At 47.3% G+C, this 18,973-nt stretch overlaps 1 protein-coding gene and 1 long non-coding RNA gene across 6 annotated transcripts in view; one reads left to right on the top strand and one right to left on the bottom strand.

The window, feature by feature from the left end:
• The window catches only part of PRDM16 (PR/SET domain 16), a 438,483-nt gene extending 437,026 nt beyond the window's left edge, over positions 1-1,457 (bottom strand). For 2 of the 5 annotated variants that reach the window (XM_081923468.1, XM_081923469.1), the window contains exon 1: positions 1,237-1,457. In XM_081923468.1, the coding sequence (XP_081779594.1) occupies positions 1,237-1,273 (37 nt within the window). In that variant the 5' untranslated portion in view covers positions 1,274-1,457. The remainder of the gene's footprint in view (positions 1-1,236) is intronic. The other 3 variants (XM_081923471.1, XM_081923472.1, XM_081923470.1) reach the window with 2 other exon arrangements.
• Positions 1,458-1,494: 37 nt separating this feature from the next.
• Positions 1,495-4,400, top strand: LOC309377004. Its single transcript, XR_014171353.1, has 3 exons — positions 1,495-1,717; positions 3,504-3,537; positions 4,129-4,400. It is a non-coding gene; the product is annotated as an uncharacterized lncRNA (long non-coding RNA).
• The last annotated feature ends 14,573 nt before the right edge of the window (positions 4,401-18,973 follow it).

Below are 18,973 nucleotides of genomic sequence, written 5' to 3'. Positions count from 1 at the left end.
CATCTTTTAATATTTCATTGGTAACCGATGACAAGCGTTGGAGAAGGATGAGGGTTCTCTCTCCTCCTCCACTCCCCCCTCCCCGCCCCCCGGCAACGAGGGATCGAGAAATTGGGGGGGGGGGGAGAGAGGAAGGAGACACGAATATATTTGCAAACTTTCCACATCCCCCTCCCCTTTCCAAGCGTGCGCGCGAGAATCGGGGACAGAAACTGCTCCTGCAACAGGGCGCATGCAGGAACCCCACCATCGCTCACTTTCAAAACACGACAACCGCCAGAGCTCCAGAAACTAGTCCATTTCACCTCGTGTCAGTTTCACTGCGTATATCTAGATAGATACACATACACACACACACACATATCTATAACGCCAAGCTGCATTTGGGGTTCCAGTTTCTCTGCCTCTTTCCATCCAAATCTCTCTCTCTCTCTTCGCCTGGTTGGTTTTATAAATATATATATTTCTCTCTCTCTCTTCCCCCCTTGCCTCCTTTTTCTCTCCCTCCCCTTCTCTCTTTTTCACGGTCTTCTCTCTCTCTCTCTCTCTCTAGCTCCCCATCTACTCGGGAAACCTCGCTCTGCCTTCCCAGCCGCGAATCTCTAGCGCCCACTATATTTCAAAAGCTGGGAACTAAACAAAAAAAAAAAGATTTCACAAGAACTTGGAAACGACTCGGCGAAGAGGAGAGAGGAGGAGGGAAAGGGAGAGAAAAAAAGTTGCAGGCTTCAACTTTGTAGCTAACTTTCGCTTCGCTCTCGTTAGCTCTCCCTGTGTCCCCCCTACTTTTCATTTTTTAAAAAAACCGATCCCCCCTCCTTCCTCCTCCTTGCCATCCTTGATCGCCTCGAGATCCTCAGACGGGTGAACCCCACCAATCGCGGGGTGCGGAGCACAACTCTCGGAGCGCAAGGAGAGGCGGGGGGAGCCTTGGCCAGGCTGCCCCGATCGTCGCGCAGAGACCGGCGACGGCGGCTGTGGCGGCGCGGAGCTCGCTCCCGGCTCGCCCAGCTGCGCTCATCCGGCCGCGGCGAGGCCAGGGCGGCCGAGGAGGAGGCGATCGGCTCGTCTTCGTCGTTGTCGTCCCCCCACCCCAGGGCCGACCAGCCAGACACCCATGGCTCCCCCCCCCCATCTCTGCTCAGCGCGCACCCCCCTCTCTCTCTCCCTCTCTCTCTCACCCCCCTCGCCAGATCTCGCCGGGGATCTCCCCCTCGCGGGAGAAAGGGGACCTACTTTTGGGCAGTTTCCTCGCTCGCGCCTTGGATCTCATCTTGACGGCGGAGCGGATCCCTCCTTGAACCCGCAACAGCTCTGCCGCGCTATCTTCATCTCCCAAGCATTGTCAGTTTGGACACCTTCGCACATGCGCGCAGAGCATTCAATCTGACACCCTCTCCGGGGCCAAAAAAACTTTCCAATGTATTCATCACCATCAGGGTTGGGGTTGGTGTGTGTATGTGTGTGTGGCTTTTTTTTTTAACCTCCCCCCTTCTCTTCCGTGGTCCTATCCTCTTCTTCAGATCACTTATCTCTGCCCCCACCTCCTCGGAGCGCAGCACCATCCCAGCCTTTCCTCCTCCTCCCCCCCCCCCCGCCACTTCCCCTGATCTGCCCCTTTAAGAAAAAGCGACCTTTCTCTCTCTCCCTAACCCTTTACATGCTGCCCTTCCCCAGTGGACAATATTTAAAGATGGAAGGTAACATCCAGGAAGAGGTGACTTTGCCCTTTTTTTTATTCGGACGATGGTTTCTATGCTATGCTGGGGTGGGACGGGGAGGGTTGGGGGGGTGTATGTGGCTGGGTTTTTTTGGGGGGGGGGCGTAACTAGTCCATTGCATGCTGTACTTTACAAGTCTAATTATTCTTTTCCTAGCAACCGGTCCGTTGCAGCTGGTCAATTGCACGCTGCCCTTTTGCAGATCTGTTATTATTTTCTGGTCACTAGTTAGCCGTCTCTTTCAACCAGCCAACTGCACGCTGCACTTTACAGATCTAATGATTTTGCTATTATTTGGCTATTAGGAGCTATTCTCATCAATGGGGCAGTCGCGATGGGCTCTTTCCCCCTACGCCTGATATTATATATATATGATATATCATGATATATTATGATTATATATATATACACACACACACCCGCTTTCTTCTCGCATGATCCGCAGCATGCTTACTCGCGAGTAAACGCCCCACCTTCTTCCACAGGGGCTTACTCTTCTCTCTCTCCCCCCCCCCCCCCGCAGCCACCCATTCCGGGCAATTGTGAATATCTGGATGTTTGATCTCTCCCACCCTTCCCTAAGGCCAGGTTTACTCGGAAGTTTCTTTTATTGATTACAGCGGGATTTACCTCCAGGTAGGCAGGTTGAGGAAGATCGCAGCCGCGGCTGAGGTTGACTGCAGAAGCTGTGGCCGTTTCTCTACTCGGCGGGGGCTTATAGAATTACCAGGGTGCACAGACGATGTTTAGGTGCACAGACTTCTTCTACCTTTTACCATGTCCTTCTCCCAGTTTTGCGCCGTTACCGAAAAACGTGCGTCCCCTTCCACTCCAGTGCATTTAAGCCAATCTGGCGGGCAAAATGAAAACTCCCCCTGCACACCCAAACGACTTTCGTTTTCCTAACGATCGGCGCATTCTTTCCCACCCTGTCCCCAATCCATTTACAATAAAAATTGGGTGGGTTGGGGCTTTCGGTTCTCTCTCCTCCCAGCCCCCCCCCCAGCCGGTTTAAACGATTCTGTCTCCATCGTGGTGCTTGTTTAAAACACGCTAAAACCTGATCGTGGGTCCTCGAGATGTGTGTGTGTAGGGAAGCATCTGGGCTGCGACCCGCTGCTGAAGCCTGGGCTTACTCTGAAGTAAGCTTCCGCCAAGCTGAATGGGTCTTGGCTCCCCAGCGGGCTAGCATTGCAAAGCAGCCTTCAGGGTCGAAGCACTTCAGACCAGAACTTCGCAATACGACTTCCCAGGAACCTTGTCAGCCCCCAGGAAACGTTCCCAATGAATCGCTGTGGCCTTACTCGGAAGTAAGGAGTAAGGGGCTCCTTTAACGCCTAGTTAAATGGAGTTAGGCTGGCCGATCCCACGGGCAGCTTGACTCGGAAGACATTACTACATATTTGTTTTTTACCCATTGGGCCGCATTCCTATGCAAGCTTACTTGGGAGTAAGGCTCAATGAACTCAGATGTGGCAAGCTGCTAATTCACAAGTAAGTATGCGCAGGATGGAAGAGCTCAGCCATTCAGGCAGCCTGGGCACCGGCTCCTTCTCTCTCTGATCTCTGACTTACCTATTTTGCCACAGCAATGAATGTGTCCTGCTCAAAAACAAAAAACATGGGGTTCTGATCTAAGCAAGTTCACCTGCTCTAGGGCGCTTCCTGTTCATACATATATATGTATTTACACGCTATTCTCTATTCTTACTCCTCCTTTCTTCCAACTAATTTTTATTATAACAGCCTTTCCACTTGAATGTTGGACTCTGCTTTTTACAGGTCCGGGGGTGTTGCTTTAGAAGGGATCAAGGTGGTAAGTATCATTTTCAGGTCCTTTAATTAATATATATTTTATCATCATTATCTATTTAAAATGCTTGGTTGTCCTTTATAGAAACGACCCTATTCTCCTGGGCAATGGATGGAAATGGAGGAAGCTGGATCTTTGGATTCCTGAATTTTTCAGGAATCCCCGGAAATGGGAAAGTGGGTGGAGGACACTACCCGCCCCCCCCCGGAGTAAATAGCCTGGCTGGATCAGTATTAATTAATTACTCCCTTTGGGAATTCAAGGGCCCGAGAGAGATGGTGACTGGAAAGGATACATTGCGTGGCGTGTTTAATATAAAGGGAAAGGGAATGTCAAGAAGCCTTCAAGAAAATAAACCAGATTTTTTTAAATGCGGGTCGGAGGGGGGAGAGAAGAAACAGAACAAGGGGCGTTCACACCCCACCCCCAGAAAAATAAAAAAGCAGCTTAGCAGCCGACCGGCAGGTGGGAGATATGAGGAGAGAATAAAGTTTGAGATTGAAAACTGCATACTTTATTACTAGAATGAAGTACAATGAAATAAATTATTATTATTATTAAGATTATAGAAGATTTTCTCTTTTTTGTATCTAGATTTATATTAATCCTGTTGTGGTCAGGGCAAAGGAGGTCTGAAAACATTTGTTATATTTCCAAGTGGGGGACGGGGACGGAAGAGAAAGGTAACAAACCAAGTCCCCTTCTCCTTTTCTTCATTTTGTGCTCGAGGTTCAGTTACTCCAACCCCTCGCGATTTAACTCAATCAGGTTCTGGGATTCCGCCGCCCGTCCGCCCATCCCTTTCTGTTTCCACAAACTTGTAATAAAGCTGGTAATTTTAAAAGCCATTCAAATAATAAAACAAAGCCTGCCGAATTATTATTATTTTTAAAAAGCGTTGCTTATTTATCAAGTAATTCATAAAATGGAATTGGTTTTAAATGTAGGCTCTCAAAGCACGGCGTGGGGTGGGGGTGGGAGAGTTATTTGTCCAGAATTATTTATAAATGCGTTTGAATCTGAATTCTGATGATAAGGATTGTAGGTTGTAAGAGTACGTTGGGATTTTTTTAAAATAATAAGATTGGAAGGGAACTTCCGAGTCAATGTTTTCAAAGTGGGGAAACCAATAGCTGCCCCTTCCCAGCTTTGACTTTTTTTTTCTCCAAATGCGAGAAAAAAATCCTTGCGTTGCACCTGTGCGTGTAAACGAACATGTGTTCTTAATTCGCACTCTTTTTCCGCGTGTTTTTTTGCGCATATATATATATATTCTGCATGAGTGCTTACTCCTGAGTAAACCTACTAAACGCAGTCTACGCTGTTTCTTCAGTTAATTGCTGCCCTACATTGATTTGAGGGCCCCCTAACCCCAAACAGGTTAATTCAAGAGTCAGTCTCGCCGTAGCCAATAGGATTTACTTCCGTGTAAAAGCAAGCATGGATACATCGGGCCCTTGAATGAGAATAACTTCCTTCTCGGTTTTTTTTTGGTTTTTTGTTTTTTGTGGCGGTTGTTTCTCCACAACATAACATAGAACAGCAGACAGGTTCTCTGCCCCGCGGAATTCGCAATCCACTCCAAGATCAATACCGGGTGAGGAACTCGAGGGGTGAAAAATCCAGCTAGGAGATCTTTTTTTAAAAAAAAAAAAAACAAGGAAGGAAATGCTTTAGGAAACTCCCCAAGATTGTTTTAGAAATATTCAGCTGTATCCAACCCAACTGGAATTAAATATTTCAAGGCGGGGGGCGTCGTTCGTGGGGGTTGACAGCAAGGCTGAAACGCTAAATGGGACTTACTTCCGCGTAAACAACAACTGTAGGCTGTGCCAAGTGTGTCTCTTAAGCAGGCCCTAAACGATTTTTCCATTGAACACCAGCAGATCCAAAAAGTCTAGTGAACAGGAGGGGAGGCGGGGGCGCCATCCATATAGACAATTACTCTCTACCCCCCCCCATCTGCCAGGGAGAGTGCGTCCGGCTGGATCCGGTATGATGTCCTATTGTTTAGGATCGCAGTTGGTGTCCCTTGAAAGTTGGAACCCGATCCTATAGATGTTGCTGCACTCTGAAGGAAATTCCCTTCCCACCCACGCCCGCCACCAGTAAGATTTAAAAGCAACAACACCCCCGGATTTCCCCCCCCCCCCAGATTGCACCCTACGGTTTACGAACCGAACTTTTCAGGGCTAAAAAGTATGAGGAATGATTGGCACATGATCTGAAAGTTTTACCCTTGTGGCGAGTTTGGGCTGAGGGCTGCTGGGGGTTGGCCTGGAGTGACCCCCCCCCCCAAGGAGCTGCCTAAGAGGGTTGGGGAAGCGGAATTGAACTTGGGTGTCAAAGCTGCAGCGCTCTGGCCACTAGGCCTTATTGCCCCCTTTAAAGGTCAAGTGACTGTTTGCAGAATAACCACAACACGCTCCTTGTGTCCCTGACCCCTGCTTGTTTCCAATTTGCAAAAATCTCTCTCTTTCCACTACCTCCCCTTAATATTTATAGGGCAGGTTGATCTCAGGTGTGTGGGTCTGGCAAAGCGACCGAGCATGGCCCCGGTGAGGGTTAGGAGGGAGGAGAAGTCAGCGACGTCTCTGGCAGCTTCCAAGAGATGACCAGGGCAGAAATGGAGCGATTTGGCTCTTTGGGGCCATCTCAAAATCCGCCCTTTTAATTCCTTTCAAAAGAGTATCAAAAGTGAAGTCAATTGCGCAACGCGCAAAGCAAACCACCCTGTCGCTTTAAGTTTCACCTTTCCCGGAGTTCGCTCACAAAGCGACATTTATAGCCCAGAGACCAGTGGCTAAGGTGGGTCCTGAATCAAAGGCCCTGCGCTTCGGATCCGCATTGGCCATCTAAACTCACTAGGGAGACAATCGGGCGGTGACTAGCTTGCAATGATGCACTTGCGTGGCAGGTCTCCAATGGGACTTGCTTCCGAATAAACCAAGTTGGGACAATTCCTACTGCTTTTTCTTAGAGGGCTGTGGCAAGAATAGCAACAGGATAATGGGAAGTATAGTTCTTTTGAACACGGATGACTCTTATTATGTACTATCATTTATTAATAATTAGCACCAACTTAATAAATGGAACTTAATAAATTTAGGAGGTTCGCTTCGGGGTAAACATAAACCGAATTTCCTCTGCTAGGTTCCCCCTTTGATTGGTGCCCTCCCTCCCTCCCTCCACCTTTTTGAAAAGGTTCAGAATGGTGGTCCCGGAAGTGTCGTAAGCGCGGTGCTTACGCGCGCCAAGTCAGAAGTAAATCCCTTTGAGTGAACTTCAACGAGTTTTGACTACCGCCAGCGTGCGGATCAGGTTGGCAGCCTCAAGCGGCCCGTTCCGATACAGAGGCAGAGGATCGCGCTTGTTAAAGAAACAGGTTTTGAAAATTCAGGGAGAAACGGGAAGCGGGGAGGGTGTTGGATGGCCACCCTCCAAGGGCTGGTTTGGTTTTTTAAGAAAACAAAACCCAAAGTGACACCAAATAATTAGGATTAATTGGGAATTCAGTGGAGAAGAGGGGGGAGCCTTCGAAGAATAGGTGCGCGTCACTGAAATGAGATGCTTTGAAAGATTTGCTGAGAAGCCATTTAAAAGAGGTCACACAGCAAATTTAAAGGCAGGTGTTTGTGTCTACATGGCAGATTGCGAATAATCGAAGTATTTCTCCGGTTGTGTGTGAGTTATATTCTCTCTCTCTCTCGGTGTGTGTGTGTGTGTATCCCCTTCCCCCTGTCTATCATCTCAACTCCATATTTCCTGCAGATTGCCCCCCAATACATTATTTTTATACAATCAATGATCTACTTTATTAGCAGTCAAGAAACGGGCAGGAGATGGTAGAGGAATTAGAACAGCCCTCATCTGCATGATGAATTAATTTCTCTCCCTCAAAGTCCAGTCACGTCCTTTCCTGATAATCTAGAAATCAATTTTAGAATAGGGCACGGGATTTGGGGTTGGCTTTTTTGTCAGTTCAAAGAGGGGGGGGTACTTATTTAAGGGGGAGGGATGGGGGCGTTACTAGAAGAAGGGATTTTACAAGAATAGGCTTTCTCCAGATGAAAAGTTGGTGACTGGCAGCGCATTGGATGAAACGCAGCGTTTTGAAAAACAGCACCTGTGGTCATTAATCAGATTATAATAAACTCGCAGTCCCAACCGGGTTCGGACGAATGTACCCCCACGTGGATACACAGGCCGGCATGTTTACTCAGGAGTAAGATTTTAATGAGTCCAATGGAATTTATTCTCAAAGCAGCTCTGTAGTCACCTCGATGATGCCAATAAACACAATCGCAGTTCTTCATGTAATTAACTACTACTACTGTTGTTATTATTATTCCACCTTTCCTGCAATGTAGCTGCATAGTTCTCCGCCTCCCCATTTAATCTTCACAACAACCCTGCGAGGTACCTTAGGCTGCACAACCGGATTCTTAAACCGAAGTCAATTCGGTGCCAGAGGCATCCGTCACCCCATCTCGGCGCATTGCCATGACGTTCCATCTTTGAATGGTTTCGGTCTAAACTTAATTGCGTTGCGGATCACAGCTGAAGGCCAAGCCACACACATACAGGAGCGATGCTTGCCCGCGAGCTTTTGTTTCTTGCGCACAACCGCACTCCTCAGAAGTCGCGAATTTAAACTTTAGGTTTTTGTTCTTTGAAACGCGCACACTAAAAAGCAAAGCGAAAGCAATTAATTCCGCGCGGCTGGTTCGGATTACGAATTGCGAACCGAATTGGGAGCAGGGTCAGAGCTATCACCGGATTGGGGAGGAACTGCGCCGCTTCTTAATCCGCCCCTCGCCACCGCCCTGTTTACATCTAAAATGCACACAAACACATTTATCACTGGGGCGTTCCTTGCTGCCTTTTAATATGGAAAACCAGATAGACCAGTCCTGGTAAAACTAGGATGGGAAACACATACAACGACCCCCCCCCCCCAATTCGGTCTTCCTTGTTCCAGAAACTGAAGAGGGAGTTTAGATCAACCTGGAGGAGCAAAGGGATTCCTTGTACAGTATATGGTCGCTGCTCTCTATTTCCAAGGTGTCTGCAGAACTCGAGTCTGTGCTTGGTTACTCCAAAGTAACACCCCCACCCCCAATGTTCAATAAGGCCTGTTCACAGGTAAAGGTGTCCTTGCCTTCTCCCCCAAATGATTTGTATCCATTTCCGCCGACTTTTGCGCTTGGTAGATTTTTTTTTTTTACTCCTTTGACCACAAGACGAGGCAGAATGTGGGTGACCTAAAGGGAGGTTTTAAAGACACTGCACTTGGATGGACACCTTTGGTTAGAGTGTCCCTTTCAACCCGTTTTGTTCTCCTCTGTCCTTTCAGGTTGAGAATGCCATTATTAACTAGATTTCGCTGTGCATGCATCTGCTTTTCCTTAAGAATCCCTCCATATGCAAATATCTAGCCCTCAACACACGCACGCACGCACGCACATATATATTGTGGACTAGAAACCTTTATCGATTTAGTCTTGAAGACTAGAATGTTACCACCCTCCCGTTTTCTTTAGGTTAGCTTGGATTTTTATGGAAGGCAAGGGAAAGGGGTTAGCCTCACTCCCCTTGGGGGTATTTACTCTGCCCCACTCTTGTAAATAAATAAAAATAAAGTCAGGGCTGGGGTGTGTGGAGATCATAACGTGGATGAAGTGGTTTTCCATGGAGGGAGACAAGTCTACCAGCCCTAGAATGATTCTTCTGCGCTAACGCTGCCCAGACGACCTTCCTCCCTGCCTGCTTTTCCCGATCGATATTCTTCCCAAAAAAGGGGTCAATTCATAACAATTCGCAGAGAGGCGATGCCTAGTAATATCGCCTCACAGTGGAGGGCGTCGAGTTTCACCTTTGACAGCGCGTCGGTTCGGACTCCACGTCTCTCCACAATAATGCATGTGTGGCTCCATCAATATGCATCTTAATTCTTAAGCACTTGTCTTGGGTGTGAATGGGCGAAAAGCTCTCCCAACGAGATCAAGGGGGCTTGATGTACACCTGCATAGGGTCTGCGCCTACATTTGGAGCACCTCCCCCCCCCAAAAAAGAACGATGGAAACTGTAGCTCGCATGCGCTAGGATTTATGGGTAAACTACGGTTTCCAGGCTTCGATGTACGCCTTAAAGGCATGGTGGCTACGTAGCCTTTTTCCAGTGAATCATGTGGAAATCACTTCCCAGGAAACAAACACAGGATCGGGCTGGATTTTTTTATTTGGAGGTGTCCCCGTCTTAAAAACAACATACACCTGAGCAGTGTCATATGGTCTTGCGCGGGACCCATTTCAAGGAAGTAAACTCTTGAACCCCCCCCCCCTTCCTCGCGATTTTCAGAGCGGGTTGTTCCAGGGTATTCCAAAAATCGGACTCCAAATCTATACCAGCTACAATTCCGTTGCTCGCACTTACTCGGAAGTAAAGCCTATTAAATGCCATCAGTGCTACTGACTGCTGTCGGGGTCGGGGGAGCCTAGGAAATGGGGACTTACCCGAGAGAGAAATATATATGTTGGGTGGACCAAAGGAATGAAACACTTACTGTATACGTTTAGAAGTTATATAAAAATGAATAATTGCGGGGGGAGCGGGCGGGGGCGCTGTGTGTCTCCGGCTGCTTCTGGCCTCAGAGTTCCGTAGAATTAGCACAGCTTAAAATACTTGGGGTTTTATGGACAGATCAGGAGGCCCTGAGTTCATGATTAAAAAATAAATAAATCTCCTACCCGCTCCTCCCCCGGAGGATTTGATGGCATAAGCGCTTGATTCTTACCATACCCAGTTCTGCAGGGAGAGGGCATTAGGCAAGGGCTTAATTACGTTTTTAAGAGGGGGTGTCCATTCAGGTTGCCCCCACCACGTGCCACTCATGGCTGGGGGAGGGGGAAAACGCTCTTACACTCAGGTCTTGCTTGCTTGCGCGCTGCCCGACATGGGCGCCTGGGGAGGGGGCACTGTGAGAACTGGTCGCTATTATTATTATTATTATTATTATTATTATTATTATTATTATTATTTATATCGACCAAGGAGGAAACGTATGTTATCTTCTTTTTATAAGCGGGAACGCTTCCTCGCCAAGGGATTTCAATGGTGTGTGTAGATAGGAGGCACGCTTGTCCACACGCACGCACACATCGTTTCCCCGAAGCTCATCTTGCAAGCGCAAGGGGGCAGCTGGAGACAGGAGGGTGGGAAATCGCAGAACCACCCACAGCCACCGGCTGAAGGAGAAAATGGCAAGCTGGATCCTCCATCTCTCTCCCGAAAAAGATCGCGCAGGCAACCAGCTCCTTTAGCCGCCTACTCCTAATGGAGGGGTGTATTTGGGTTTCCCGGCTCAGACACCTATTCCCCCACCCCATTGTAAAGACAAATCGCAAACATAACTATTGTAAATAAAGGTATATGGTACTCTGTGCAATGCCATGAATCTCAACCGTGTTATTAGTGTGGTAATAGCAGCAACTTAGTACAGTATCCAACTTAGTTTTACTCAGTGTAGACCCGTGGATATTGTTGGACCCAAGTCAATCAGGTCTATTTACTTCAAGGAGTCTAACTTTGACTAGAACAATTATCCTATTAACTTTACTCAGCACAGGCCCTAGACACAAACAAGTCTAAGTTAGTCGTGCCCGTTCATTTTAGTGGGTCTACTCTGAGCAGGACTCACACTGATGCAAATCAACAGCACTACATCTGATAACAATAAGGCTTTGGAGCAGCAACAACTGATATCGTAAATTTCGTTCTCCCGATTCTGACCATCCCTATTCCTGTCGCGCCTAAAGAATACTTGTTGGCAATCAATATTATATATTAAATATATACACAGGGTAAAATGTTTGCCTTCCCAACCGGCTGAAATATCAACGCTTGCTTCCCTCAATGTTTCTCACCAGCTTTCTGTTCCTACAGCTACTTATAATAGCGGAAAGGACCAAGCAAAGAAACCAAGGCTGCCTCTCTGCCCATTTACTTGGAAGTAAGTCCCACTGAATTCAGTTAATTTTACTTCGGAGTAAACTTGCACTTTTGGGAGTATGTACTCCAATCCCAGGCACACTTAATTGGGAGTAAGTCCAACTGAAGCCTACGTGGGACTTTGGTGTATTCTCGCTTCCGACGGGGCTGGAAGTCTCCGGAGGTTTTACTTCCGAGTAAACATGCAACAGGCTCGGTTTACAGAGTTTGAAAATGCCACTGATTTCACCCACTTTAACTCTCTCCCATTTCAAATCGAAGCGATTGCCAGGACGCTTAAAAGTGCGGGATCGTGCCCCTTTTCAAAGGAGTCTTAACTGAGAGGATGGAGACGAGGAATCACCTACCGACGGCTGGATAGCGACAGTCTCCGGCAAGAGACTGTTCAGAAGCTGGTTTCCTTCTTTTAAAACGATTTCCACTTTCAGCTAATAAGCTGTATTACGCGTTGGGAGAGTTTGGAAGACTGGAGAAGGGCTAACATGCATTAACCCATTTTTTTTTAAAGTTTTGATTTAGTATGCCTTGATGGGCAGGTTTGCACGAAAGCGGGGCATTCCCTTTTGGCCGTTTCTTTTAATAATAAAAATAAAAATCCTCCAACGAAATACTGTGGATGCGTTGAACAAACGCACAGAAAAGCAAAGAGGAAGAAAAAAAGGACGTTTGGAAATCGATTACACTCTTTTTTGTTTTGCTTTAAGGGAAGGGCAGGCAGAAATTTAGTCTCCTTTTTTTTTAAACGCAGAGATGCCTCTGTTCAAAACTGTTCTTTAATCGGCTTTAGAATAAACGGGGGCGGCGGCGGGGGGACCGTCTAAAAGGGTCCATCCGGTGTTAATTACGACTTCGAAAAGCCTGGAAACGCCTCCAGATTCGTTGTATTCTTCCCCCCTTTTCAAAAGCAGGAGCAGGCGGCCTGAAGTGGCTGCGGGATCGCGGCTGATTGCTAAACGTTTCTTGCCCGGGCGTTTTGCAACAGAAGAAGAAAACCCGTTTATAGGACTATTTTAAGTTTTTCCATGCCAGATCTGAAAACTCACCGCCCTCCTCCCCTCCTCCTCGCACCCCAAGGACATAAATGCACACACGCACACACAAAAAGGTTGGTCCGGGTTTGTTCAAAGGTAGCTACTGTTCCTTTTTTCCACCAGCTTTCTGGCAGCTGATTTTTTTTTTTAAGTAACATTGTAAAGGTTCGGCTAGAGAGACCCCTCCCCAACCCAAGACTGCAAACCCGATCTGCTTGTTTTGCCCCCTCCCACCCTGCCCTCCGAAATATTAAAGCCTCCGGGTAACTCTCTCCCACCCACAAGCGAACAAAAATTAACCTAAATCGGTTTTTTTCTTTTTCTTTTCTTTTGCTGCATTTTTAAAGCCATAGATACGCCGTCGTGACAAAGGGTTGATTTTTTTTAAAGGAGAATTTTATTCACAGCTACTAGTTCACAAGTTATTAGGATGCAGCCATGATGCCCTACTCAGAGTAGACCCATTGACATCATTGGCCAGCCGTGTCTATTCATTTCATAGCTCCTACTTCTGAGTAGGACTGAGGTCGGCTACAGACCCATGATTAGGTTCCCAATAATGACAATTATGCAGACAATCGTCTAATTTATGGTAATTAACAGTCACGAGAGCGCAAATATTATAAAGAGCTTCAAACGAGCCCAACACGACCGCCTCCTTTTTTCCTGCTGTTGATAGAAACGTAATTAGCCAAATGCATCACCCGAAAAAAGAGGGGTTTTATGGGGGCGGGGAGAAACAATCATTTCTTATGGGATTTGGAAAATCCACCAGCATTTTAATTTTATTTTTAATTAAAGTTTTAAGGGTCCAGAAAGGAGCAATGGAAAGATGGGCTCTATCGGAGAGTCGCTGCTTCCCCCAGCTGGTTTAAAACCGGCATTTATTGCAGCAAACAATAATATCTATTAGAAGAATACAGAGCGTTTAAGCCAAAGCGCGCTTTGCGTCTCCAAAAGAGCCCCCGGCTGCCTAGCCGGATTTGAAAAATAAATGCCGCAGCGGTGAGGCTTGCCTCCGAGTAGACCTGCTGCCGGCCAGCAGCCGAAAACCTGTAACGACGCTCAGTTATTTCCAGCAAACGGCTGCAGTGAATGGTTTAAAATAAAATAAGAGATGGAGACATTCTTAAAAGGTGCGGGGCGGTAAACTTTTGGGTTGGTGATCCAGCAGAAAGTTCCACTTTACTCCAACCTTACACAGAAATCTTCCCAGTCTGCCTCTACTCGGCAGTGAACTGAGTTATGTTGGGGTTTATGACCAGGAAAGCGGGTACAGGATGGCAGCCTTAGAGCTCTGATCTTAGAGGGGCGTAAAGGTAAAGGGACCCCTGACCATTAGGTCCAGTCGCGGACGACTTACTCATAAGTAAATCTGCATTGCCTTCAATGCGCGCCTAGGTATTTCTTTTCTTTTCTTTAAAATGGGGTTGCAGCTTTAAAGGGAAAAGAGAAACCAAACGCACAGAGAAAATATATATGTTCAAGGAGTCCCAAGGGAGCAATTACTCCCAGAGAGGCAAGTTTTTAAAACAAGGAGGCGACGGCCCTCTTTTTAATTCGGATTAACACCTCCCGCCAACGAGCAGCGACGGAATTCGCGCTTGACTCCTTTCCAAAGATCCCGCGCCTCTCTCCTCCCCGAGGCAGTTTGGCGAGCCGTCGACCAACCAGCCAACCTGGCGCGGAATCGGGGCCCTTTCTCCCCAACTTGCTCCCACCATCCGCACCTCCCTCCTTTTCTCCTGCTCCCTGTTCTCGCTCGCCTCTGCCGCCTTTGCGCCTGTATAATTATTAGCCATTAATTGGGTTCAGGACCTCGTTCACCGGCGGTGGGGTGGGGTGGGGAGGATGGTGACCCAAGAACTCCCCAGAAGAGACGTGGAGGAGGGAGGGGGGAAGAAGGGAAGGCAGGATCCAACGATTCCTTTGAGGGCAATACCCAAGCATTAAAGGGGTGGGTGGAAAACTTCAGCTGCAACAAGGGACCAAAAAAATAATAATTTAAATTAAGGCACCGCTCCTGGCCAAGGAAAAAGGGTGCTTTGGGTCTCCCCCTCCGCTTCCTTTTATTTTCAATTCAGGTTGTTCCGTGCCAGGAGCTTACTGGAACAGCCTGGCCGAAGGGGGAGGAGGAAGGGACATGAACTATACAATCAAAAAAAGGGCGTGTGGAGAGAAAAAGTTTCGCTAGGCTGCTCTGCCGCTTTGCCAGGAGGGTGTGTGCGCGCACTGCAGAAGATAGGAACCTAGGCAGCTGCTTTGGCCTAAGTCAGACCACTGGTCCATCTAACTCAGTAGTGTCTACACTGGCTGGCAGCAGCTCTCCAGGGGTTCAGGCAGGGAGTCTCCACCTGGAGGAGCTAGGGATTGAACCTGGGACCTTCTACATGCAAAACAGGTGCTATATTATTATTATTATTATTATTATTATTATTATTATTATTATTATTATTATTTTCTTCTCTACAAGACCCTCCCCCAAACACACTTAGCCCCCACAACAAGCATCCCTGTAATGCTATTGTGTGTTCTTCAAAGAGCATCATGCATTTACGTTCTTACACAACAACAACTCTGCAAGTTTGTTTATATTAGTACCCCTTTATTTTACGCACACCTATCCTATTTATAGGGATGCTGGTGGCACTGTGGGTTAAACCACAGAGCCTAGGACTTGCCGATCAGAAGGTCGGCGGTTTGAATCCCCGTGACAGGGTGAGCTCCCGTTGCTCGGTCCCTGCTCCTGCCAACCTAGCAGTTGGAAAGCACGTCAAAGTGCAAGTAGATAAATAGGTACCACTCTGGCGGGAAGGTAAACGGCGTTTCCGTGCACTGCTCTGGTTCACCAGAAGTGGCTTAGTCATGCTGGCCACATGACCTGGAAGCTGTACGCCGGCTCCCTTGGCCAATAAAGCGAGATGAGCACTGCAACCCCAGAGTCGGCCACGACTGGACCTAATGGTCATGGGTCCCTTTACCTTTATCCTATTTATGTGATACGAGTTCTCTGCACCTAAGGCCCCAGTCCTATACCCCCTTAAACCGAGAGCAAGCTCCACTGAAGTCAATGGGAAGAGGAGGTATGTATGAAATAAAACCGCTAGCACATTTGCAAAGCTAAGCAGGATCTGGTATGGTTTCAATTTGGATGGGGAACCGTGTGTTGTGATGCCCACATTGCAGTGGCTTCGATTAATGACCCTTGGGACCCCTTTTGACTCAGCAGTTCTATGATTCTAAGTGTATGGGTGAAGCCAGCAAACGCTGTCCATTGAACTCAACAAGTCTTACTTCAGAGGAGACATTGGGCTGTCAGCACTGTGCTTATTTGCTTGGTTACTCCATTCATTTGTGTTCTTGAGCACTTAATTTTAGCTGCACTTATTCCATCTGTAAATCACCTTGAATCTCTACCAGTGAAAAAGGCGAAGTATAAACAAATACAGTGGTACCTCGGGTTACATACGCTTCAGGTTACATACGCTTCAGGTTACAGACTGCTAACCCAGAAATAGTGCTTCAGGTTAAGAACTTTGCTTCAGGATGAGAACAGAAATCGTGCTCCGGCGGCACAGCGGCAGCAGCAGGCCCCATTAGCTAAAGTGGTGCTTCAGGTTAAGAACAGTTTAAGGTTAAGTACGGACCTCCGGAACAAATTAAGTACTTAACCCGAGGTACCACTGTATATAACAACAGCAACAATTTGCATCATCATCCAGTAGGTAAAATTACATCTGTTGTGCTACTTGTGTTCATTTTAGTTTCCGGCTTTAAAACCAAACCAAACCAAACCAAACCAAACCAAACCAAACCAAACCAACCTATTGACTTGATACACTGGCAGCAACACTGAGCATAAGAATGTAATGAGAGCCTGCTGGATCAGGCCAATGGCCCATTTAGTCCAGTAACCTGTTCCAACCAGAAGCCTGTTGGAAACCCCCAAGCAGGGTCCCAATCCTCTTCCCTGCTGTGGCTTCCAGAAACTGGCATTCAGAAACATTGCTGCCTCCAACTGCAGAGGCAAAGCATAGTCATCATGGCTAGTTGTCATTGACAGCCCTCTCCTCCCTGGATATGACTGGCCCTCTTTTAAAGTCATCTAAGTTGGTGTCCAGCATCACAGCCTCCTGTGGGAGCGAGTTCTGTAGTTCAACGACGTGCTGCATGAAAAAGTGCTGAGCTGAGCAGTCAAGTTTCTCCATCCCAGATGCCCTGGGCATTTCACTGCTCCATGAAATTTGGAGGAAAGCACATGGTAGATGCCACACCCACACACAAAGGTCACCCATCTGTTGAGGCCACCATTTCATCTGCAGATAGCAGAAGGTCTTGGGGCTCCAGAAGAGCCCCAGAGCAACATGATGTCCTGGGCCTTAGGGTGAAGGTGACTGTCAAAATCGACACAGTCCTAGCTGCCATTGGTGGCATAGGGAAGTGGAGGCTGATGGTACCCCCATTAGGACTTGCCAATGAGAGGCAAAGATAACTTCTGGCTTTGTTCCCATCCTCTTCCTCCTCGCTGTTGAGTTCTGCAAGGGCAACACCAAGACTAAGGAGCGGGAAGCTGATGGACAGTGCCACCCGCTGGACTGGTTGCAAGTAGGAAGGCAGGCAGGTGGGAGCTGGCAGAGAGCAGACTGAAGTGGGTGGGGCAGTGCCTCAGTTTCCCTAATGGAGCAGCCTCCACTGGTGTAACATCCCCCTTCTGGCAGATATGAATCATCAGTGGGGCTCAGAATCGTTCTGGTTCCTTTTTTCGTTTGGGAACAAACGGATTTCCCCCCGTTCTGAAATGAATTTGTACCTCGGTTTACTTGCTTCAAACACACACACACACCATGTTTTATTTATCCCACCTTTCATTGTAAACGCCCTCAAGGCAACTTACAAACCATCACCAAAACAATAAAAGTACCCTATCCAAATTAAACATCACAAACTTCAAATGAAAAGCGCAGTAAAGCCCACAAATGAGAAGCGGCAAATGGAACAGTTCTTAGCAGCAGCCGAAAACCAAATACAAGAATGTTAAATACCACTCAAACGAAGAGGGAGGGAGCAGGGCTCGACTTGGCCCACTGTTTGAACAGCAGTGGCATTAGGCAGAGGGCAACAGGCTGAAGGGCAAAGGGTGTAGCGTGGCTCAGTGGCAAAGCATCTGCTTTGCATGCAGATGGCTGCGGGTTCAATCCCAGCAAGCATCTCTGGGTAAGGCTGGGAGAGACCCCTGTTTAAATCTGTTTCTAGCCTACTTTTGAATTTAATTATTTCTTAAGGTTTTTTAAATAGCTGTTTTTAATTGCTTACTGTTTTCTTATTTTTGTAAATCACGCCGAGGTCTTTTTTTCTTACTCTCAAGTGGTATGTGGGTTTTATGAAACCAAATAAAGATTGGATGATGGTGAAACTGACATTCCTTGCTCTGCCTACTTTGGGCATTTGGCCCTCAAAAGGTTTTCTGGAAGGCAATGTGGCCCTTAGGTTGAAAAAGGAGCTCACCCCATTGAAATCAAACAGGCATCTATAGGATTGTATCTTTCCCCTAAAGAAACAAAGACCCAAATGTTTTCAGCTTTCAACACCCCTAATAGTTAGGACTGTGGCTTTCCAATGTGTTTCTACCTTTTTTTTAAAAAAAGACATCCCTTTTGCACCATAAGTGCATGCAAAGGATATTCTGTTTTGCACATCTAAAAAGCAATGCCCCCCCTCATTATGTACCAGAAAATAGGGATGATCCAAAATGAATGATAAACATGAAAGTTCCTCCCTCCCTCCCCACTTTCCCTTTCTTTCTGAAAAACAGAAGTGTGGGATTGGGGGGGTGAGGGAAGGGGGGGTACAGCTTCTGATTAACTCCCCTTGGTTCCAAGGTGAGCGGAGCACAAGTCTCTGATGGGCTGGCAACATATTTTATTCATTTAAGACACAATGAAACTCTCAAACGCAAGCTGGTTAGAGGCATAATTCAAGAGAGGTGGAGGAAGAACTTATGGGGTGTGAGGTGATTTTGCAGTAAGCTCTGATTCACTGGAGGAGAGTGCTGTAGACAGGGCGGGTGTGGGGGGGGAGGGAAGACTAGAAACATGCGAATGGAGAAGTACTTTTGAGATTTCTCAGAAAATAAGAGGGGGGGGGAACCTCCTTGGATGGGAAATATTTTGAAAAGGAAGATCTTCTTCCCCCATGGATATTGTTAATATCAGTATCATTTTATAATGTGAAAATATCAGAGAGAGAAAATAGCTAAGGATGGACAGGTTAAAGGGCTGGATTGTCTAAAATGGAAAGGGCCGGTTTTGGAAAACTTTCCTTAGCTCCAGAGGAAGAATCCGACGTGGGGAGAAGTTTGATTCAGTCCACATCTAAATTTGAGTCCGTCACACTGGCAC

This window comes from Podarcis melisellensis (genome assembly GCF_964234715.1).
Source record: "Podarcis melisellensis genome assembly, chromosome: 8".
NCBI lineage: Eukaryota > Metazoa > Chordata > Lepidosauria > Squamata > Lacertidae > Podarcis > Podarcis melisellensis.
Note: the sequence above shows the minus strand (reverse complement) of the source record. Positions and strands in the feature narration are given on the sequence as shown.